This window comes from Podarcis pityusensis (genome assembly GCF_964106645.2).
Source record: "Podarcis pityusensis genome assembly, chromosome: 14".
Lineage (NCBI taxonomy): Eukaryota > Metazoa > Chordata > Lepidosauria > Squamata > Lacertidae > Podarcis > Podarcis pityusensis.
The window spans coordinates 41,098,116-41,105,290 of NC_138039.1; the positions used below are offsets into that span (position 1 = coordinate 41,098,116).

Sequence of the window (7,175 nt, forward strand, 5' to 3'; positions counted from 1 at the left end):
ATGCCACACACATTCAAACATAGTGGGAAAAGAGAGTCAATTCTATTGTTTTATTTTCCCCACTTCCATCCTGCTCCACCCCACCCCATATTATAAAAAGTTAGGTTTGCTGATTTCAGTTTCTTGGCAGTTCTGTTATAGCACATGTGAGTTGGCTACGTAGGTGAGACAAAATATTGAGTGCATCAGACCCGCCAGGAGGTCATCGATTCCCAGATAAAACCGACATCACTTACAGAGGAAAGAAAAAGTCCTGAATTTACCTTCCATGGTTAAGCTAATAAATATCAGGGGTAGAAAAAGAAGACAAACTGGAGAACAAAATGGTTGAAAAAGTGGAGTTTATTTGCGTGCTGAGGTCCCCCAAAACACCCTTACCCCAATAACTCACACATCACACATAATTTTTGTTTAAGGTTTTTGGCATAATTTTGGCCACAACTTTATTAGCATACAAATTGTGAGTGGTTGCTTAGGCATTGGTTATGACTAGCTGTCCCCCCCCCCCACATTGGGGACAGCACTGGCTCCCGGATTCCAGCGAAAGCCAGTGTGGAGGAACAAGTTCAGGGATGACTGGAGCTGTGACACAGACCCTCAGCTTCTCCCTGCATGCTCCTAGGGGCTTACACGGCCCGAACCCGATTCCAGGGGTTTGGACGAAAGGATGGTAAGCCCCTGAATTCCTTTAACGGAATACCCTTGCAGCAGCAGCATTGGAGGGGCAGGCACAGCCAATCCATACCCCTCCACCAACCAATTTAAACCAATGCCTAACCGCCAACCTTACAAGTTGTGACGATTTGCTAAGTAATAGGCAAAACCCAAATGGCACACACTAATCAGCCAAATGGAAAAATTCCTACCAGGCCCCCGCACCAATGCGGACGACCCCATGACAGGCAAAGCAAGGTCAAAGCGCAAGCCCCAACAAGGGAGGGCGGGTGGGTGATCCGATGTCCACAGTGAAAGAGAAAGTAGCCTGCTGTGGACCCTGCTTAAATATCCTCTGATCCCACCCCTAAAATTGCAACAACAAATTTTCCCCAGCAACACAACACCAACCAGCACTAGGCCCCATTTATTCCAACCTGCCTAGTCATTGCAGGGTGCTTTGTCCGGCCCCATCCGCAACACGTGCTCTCCTTTAGTGAGAACACGCTTTGCGTGCTGAGGTCCCCCAAAACACCCTTACCCCAATAACTCACACATCACACATAATTTTTGTTTAAGGTTTTTGGCATAATTTTGGCCACAACTTTATTAGCATACACATTGTGAGTGGTTGCTTAGGCATTGGTTATGACTAGCTGTCCCCCCCCACATTGGGGACAGCACTGGCTCCCGGATTCCAGCGAAAGCCAGTGTGGAGGAACAAGTTCAGGGATGACTGGAGCTGTGACACAGACCCTCAGCTTCTCCCTGCATGCTCCTAGGGGCTTACACGGCCCGAACCCGATTCCAGGGGTTTGGACGAAAGGATGGTAAGCCCCTGAATTCCTTTAACGGAATTCCCGTGCAGCACCAGCATTGGAGGGGCAGGCACAGCCAATCCATACCCCTCCACCAACCAATTTAAACCAATGCCTAACTGCCACTCGAGCCCTTATGCTCGCCGCCAACCACTCACAGCCTCAAACACGCCCTCAACGTATCCACCACTGAACGTAACCACACATCATTTCCAACAGAAGACAGATGAACCCCATCCATCATAAAAATTCAGCGGCTTTGAACGTAATCAGAGGGTGTGGAATCACAACCCCCCCCAAATTGACCACCAACTTGCTCACCGCAGAATTAATCCGCTTTCTAACCCGTTCAGTGGCCGCCAAACAGGGGCTACCTCGCCACTTACGGCGTTGAAGCAACTGTGACCAAATTATTTTAGTTGCCGGCACCATGGCCGCCAATTCCCGCAAATGTTCCAACATAACAGCCCGCAGGACATAACAGGAAGATGAAACCATATCATTTTCTCCGAGCTGAACCACAATCGCTGTAGGAGGGCCTTCCATGAGAACACGCCTCTGCATAAGCGGTAGAAGCTCCTTCCACAGCATCCCCCTTCTGGCGATCCAGGACACACGCACGTGCTGTGGCAGGCCAAGGCCATCACCCACTCCGGACTGACGAGCTCTGCTAGCAGCCCAGTGTACAATACTGTGCCCCACAATCCAGATGCGTATAGCTGCTGGGCCTAGGGTGGAAACAAGAAACGTAAGCACATGCAATCACATCATTTCCGTACATAACCTCTGTACGCATCTGACCTCCACCGGCCCAGGTCCTTAATGCTCTCCACCGATAAACCCCAGTGAGCAGCCGTCGTTGCAGCCCCTATCCGAAAGGAATGAGGAGCAAACTCGGGAGCTGCAAGGCCGCAAGCCGCAATCACCTTGCGCAGCACCTTGGTGAACTGGTGCCGGGCCAACGGATGCCCATTTTCATGAATAAACAAAGGGCCCTCACCTGGCGGTCGTAGGGCCATATATTTCTGGAGATCCTTGACTGGGCACGGGCCCCTTTTCCCAGTTGCTGGGAGCCGAATCACCGCTCCCCTTCCCAGTTGATCCGTTTTTTGAACTCCTGACATTGACTTGCACTTCTGACGGAGACAAGCTCACGTCCTGCAGCAACAAACCCCTAGAACCTCCATCCCGCTTAGGCTCAAGGACCACCTCCCCCACTCTCAGGGCCCCGAAGAAGGCTAAAGAAAAGGCTGCGGAAAACAACCGAGCCTCAAACCTGGACCAACAGATGCTCCTCAGTTTGCTGCGCATCCTAGTCAGCAGATGAAATGTGATGGGCCGCCTGGAAGTTGGCCTGGAGGGACGCAGTCGCCCCCAGGCTTCAAGTGCCTTACGCACCACAAATTTCCCACATGGATCCTTGTTAAAAATTGCCTTGCTAAAGAAGGAAATTGCTGCAGAATGCAGTCTCAGCGTCCTGTTTGCCCGACGCCTCTGAAATAGGTGTGCCAGGTATTGGAGCACCTGGGTGGTAGAATGGGGGCTACCCGCTCCCCCCACCACCTGCTGCACAGTGAACTGTAAAAAATCAGTCCAAGCCTTCTTATAAGACCTCAACGTGGAGGGGGCAAGAGATGCAGCTACTCCCTGTAAAACTAAGTGCTGCCAAGGTTCCAGAGATGATCCGGGAAAAATTCCGGACGGTCTCGAGCCACTGGCGCCAGGGACCTGAACCGCTCCATCTGAAAACGGGACAGAGCATCAGCAATGTCATTAGACATGCCAGGAACAAAACGTGCAGAAAATACAATGTTAAAACGCAAGCAATGTAAAACAAAAGCCCGCAACAGGGCGGATACCCTAGTGGATCGTGAAGACTGCTTGGCTAGCACGTTCACCGCCACTACAATGGGAAAAAACTCCAGAAAAGTTAGGTCCCGAATTATGGATTCCCCACGCCAATCTAGTGGCCAGCGCTCTGCACACCACCTACCATCCCAATACAGGCCAAACCCCATAGACCCCGCGGCATCGGAATGCACCTGGAAATCAGTGTGGAGGTTCAAAGTGTCCTGCCACAAAGACACCCCGTTGAATTCCTCCAGGAATTCCAACCAGATCCGAAGATCAGCCCTCACCTGGGCTGAAAGGCGCACCCTATGCTGCGGGGATCTCAAACCTGACATGAGTCTGGCCAAACGTGAGCAGAATGGTCGCCCCGGGGTGACCACTCTGCAAGCAAAATTCAGGTGACCCAGCAACGACTGTAACTGTCGCAAGGTCACCTTCTTCAAGGGCAGCAGTTCCTCAATGACTCTTTTAAGCGCAAGTATTTTATCTGCCGGCAACCTGGATGTTTGAGCCACGGTATCCAACAAGATACCCAAATAAGTCAGACGCGTAGAAGGACCTTCAGTCTTCTCCGCGGCTAACGGCACGCCCAGCTCTTCCGCTAAGTCGGCAAAGGCCTGTAGTAAGGCAACGCAGTGCCCTGTATCATTGGCTGAGGCCAATAAAAAATCATCCAGGAAATGAGTGACACCGCTCAGACCAGTCCTTTTGCGCAAAGCCCAATCCAAAAATGAACTAAAACGCTCAAAATCCGCACAGGCTACCGAGCAGCCCATAGGCATGGCCTTATCAATATAAAATCCTCCATCAAACTGGAAGCCCAGTAACCAGAAGTCATCGGGATGAAAAGGAAGCAGCCGAAATGCGGATTCTATGTCGCATTTGGCCATTAGGGCGCCTGGCCCAAATTTCCGTACCATCTTGATCGCTTGATCAAGGGAAGCATACTTTACCGTACAAAGCTCCGGGGGAATAACATCATTTACTGATGTGCCTTTAGGGTGTGAGAGATTGTGAATTAGGCGGAATTCTCCCCGGGCTTTTTTAGGAACAATACCCAACGGTGAAATATGCAAATTGGGAAATGGGGGAACAACGAAAGGGCCAGCCATACGACGTAAAGCCAGCTCCTTCCCGATCTTCTTGCGTGCCACCTCTGGCATATCCAAAACTGACCTCTGATTTGCAGGACTCCTAGCCACCGGCGTGGCAACCACTGGAATCCTAAAGCCCAAAGAAAAAACCATCCCGCAAATAAGACGCCGACGCCCTGTCTGGATATGGCTGCAATAATAACAGGAGCGGCTGTAGCCGTACCGGGGTATAGGCTAGAGAGGACAAGGTATTACTTTGCTGCTCCAGCGGCTGGAGCCGGAGGAGCGGCTTTTGGGGGCTGCTGGGGGCCCCCCCCTTTCCGAAAGGACCGACGGCCCCCTGTACAAGCTGAAGCCGGATGGTTCCCAGAACACTTCTCACATGCATGTGAGTACCTGCAGAATTGTCGCAGGCAGGTACCCTTGTTAAAATCCCAGCAAAACAACTTACGACCCACCCTTGGTAGGACAGCCTTAGATTTCTGAGGTTCTGCAGCCTTCCTGTCAATACGCGGAGCCACAAAAGTGGTCCATACGTCCAAATCCTTCCGGTCCCAGCGGGCCGTGGGGATCTTAGCTGCCCTGCGCCTAAAGTTCTCATCATACGATATTGCAGCTGATTCTCCAGCCATCGTAAAGGCCGAACGGACAATAGACAAATACACCCATAGATGCAAAGATCTCCTAGGATAAGCTGCGGACACGACTCCAGCAAAAACTTGGAAGCTATCCAGCCAGCTTTCAAATGTCCTATCCACCTTTGCTACCACCGCCCGTTTTTTAGAGGCGGTGGAGCCTTTGTCTTGTGGGTCCTGACCCTCTTGCGGAGGGGCAAGGCTGAATATGTCAATATAACGGCCATCCAAAATCCTGGACCGCAGCTTGGTAGTCAAGTGGGCACCGGGTATGAGGTCCCTGACAGAGTTGGTGGCGACCTTTACCTCAGGTACCAGGACCCCATCTCGACAATCCTGAACTGCCCCGTACTTTGCTCTGTGAGAGTTGGCCCTTCGCTCCCAGGCCCATTTTGGAAGCCCCGTCGACTCCCCAAAGCCCCAGTAAAGCTTGAGAGAGGCCTCCTCATCGCTGCTTGAACTAGAGGATGAAGTACCTGAGGGAGAGGATGAAGTATCCCTCCACCTTCTCTTGGCGCGCCTCCTGGAACTCTTTTTGCGGCGACGGTGCCCACCAGAAGAGGGTCTCAGAGGTGGAAGAAGGCTATCCTCTACCGAAGACTCAGAAGCATCACCCTGCTGAGCGGTGCCCGGAATAGACTGAAAAGAGATAACCTGTGAATGACCAGAAACCGAGCGCACAGCTGCTGGGGGCGGCGCACCTGCTGCTTGCACTGCCTGGATCCGAGCAGATGCCCTCCTCCTGGGCGTTCCCCTGGCACCACCCCGACCCTTCGGCATGGCAGCCTGAGACTTGGGTAAATCAGGGGTTTGGGCCACAGTATTAGGTAAGAAACCCCCAGCTGCTATAAACTCTCTCTCCTCTTCGCTAGATGACGACACCAGAGATGATGCGCCTGCGGGAGCGGCTGGCCTTGCAGCAGAAGTAGACGGAGTTGAGCAGCGGTGCAACAGGCCGTCCATTTCAGCTTCAACACGGGCCAGCGCAGCAGGGTCACCAGCCAAACCAGTGACCATGGATTGGATGCGACTCAACGACTGATTTGGCGCAGGTGAACGCAAGGCTTGGGACGGGCCTTTAATAGGTCTCTTCGCTGAGGACACAAGACCAGGCCTCTTAGACGTCTTCCTTTTCGGGGCCATACCTACTACCAATGGAAAAAACAAATAAACAATTAAAGATGGCAAACAATACCTAAAGACGCTAAACAAGCAATAACCAGCTAAATGGAAAATTGGTTCAGACACTTTCAATCAGCTGCAACCATACAAACCATACAAACCACCAGCAACCACAGCCAACTATAGGCTGCACTCACTACAATGGCCACTGGAGGCCAGGCTAAGGTAGAGGGAGGCAGGAAAATGGCGCTCCCGCCAAAACTGCCCAAAATGGAGGTCTCTCCACCCACACTTGCCCAGAAGGCCTCCCAGGCCCCGAAACAGGCCAAAAGTAGGCTAAAACAGCCCGGAAAATTGGCAGGCGCCCTATGCGCACTCCACAAAACAAACGGCCTCCCCAGCAGCGCCTCTGCCGTTAAAATCCAGCTCCGCTGCGCTGCGCGCGCCGGAGCGCGCCCGCAGACAACGCTAGTGAGGCGGGGGAAAGGAATGCAGAGGCCGCCCCCCCCACCCAAGGTAAGCCGCCCCGCAAAGCGGAACCGGCTCCCACGGCCGATCCCGGCTGCCACGAGATATGGGGGAGGGGGAAGGCCAATCAGGCCCGCGTTTTAGCGGGCCGAAACAAGCCCGCAAAGCTCCGGGCGCAACAGCGCCGCCAGACGCTGCGGGAGCGCCTAAAGCGCCCCCGCCTCCGTGCCAAGCGCGCCGGAGCGCGCTAAGGGCAGCGCCGGCTTGGGCGGGAGGGAAGGACCGCAGCGGCACTCACTTCCACGTGGGGGGGGGGTTTACTAAAATCAACTTAAAACAAAGAGAAAATAAATTAAATTAAAAGAAAGGTCTTCCCCCAGCCACTGAATCCCTAAGGGCCCCTGGGGCTAGCCAACAGCTAGGGCCGAGGGCAAAGTACCACCCCTCCCAGCGCTTCAGCCGAGAACCGGGCTGTAAGCTGCCCAGGGTCCGGTACCCACCCCCGGGCACCCCCAGTAGCCCGCGGGGGCTCT

The 7,175-nt window shown here is 53.3% G+C and overlaps 1 protein-coding gene across 1 annotated transcript; it reads right to left on the minus strand.

The window, feature by feature from the left end:
- Positions 1-1,605: 1,605 nt before the first annotated feature.
- Positions 1,606-5,933, minus strand: LOC308463698 (uncharacterized protein). The gene is made up of 2 exons (XM_080982273.1): positions 5,529-5,933; positions 1,606-3,214 (listed from the first exon to the last, which is right to left on the minus strand). Exons 1-2 carry the CDS (start codon positions 5,830-5,832, stop codon positions 2,469-2,471), a joined length of 1,050 nt encoding a protein of 349 aa, XP_080838399.1. The 5' UTR covers positions 5,833-5,933; the 3' UTR covers positions 1,606-2,468.
- Positions 5,934-7,175: the final 1,242 nt, after the last annotated feature.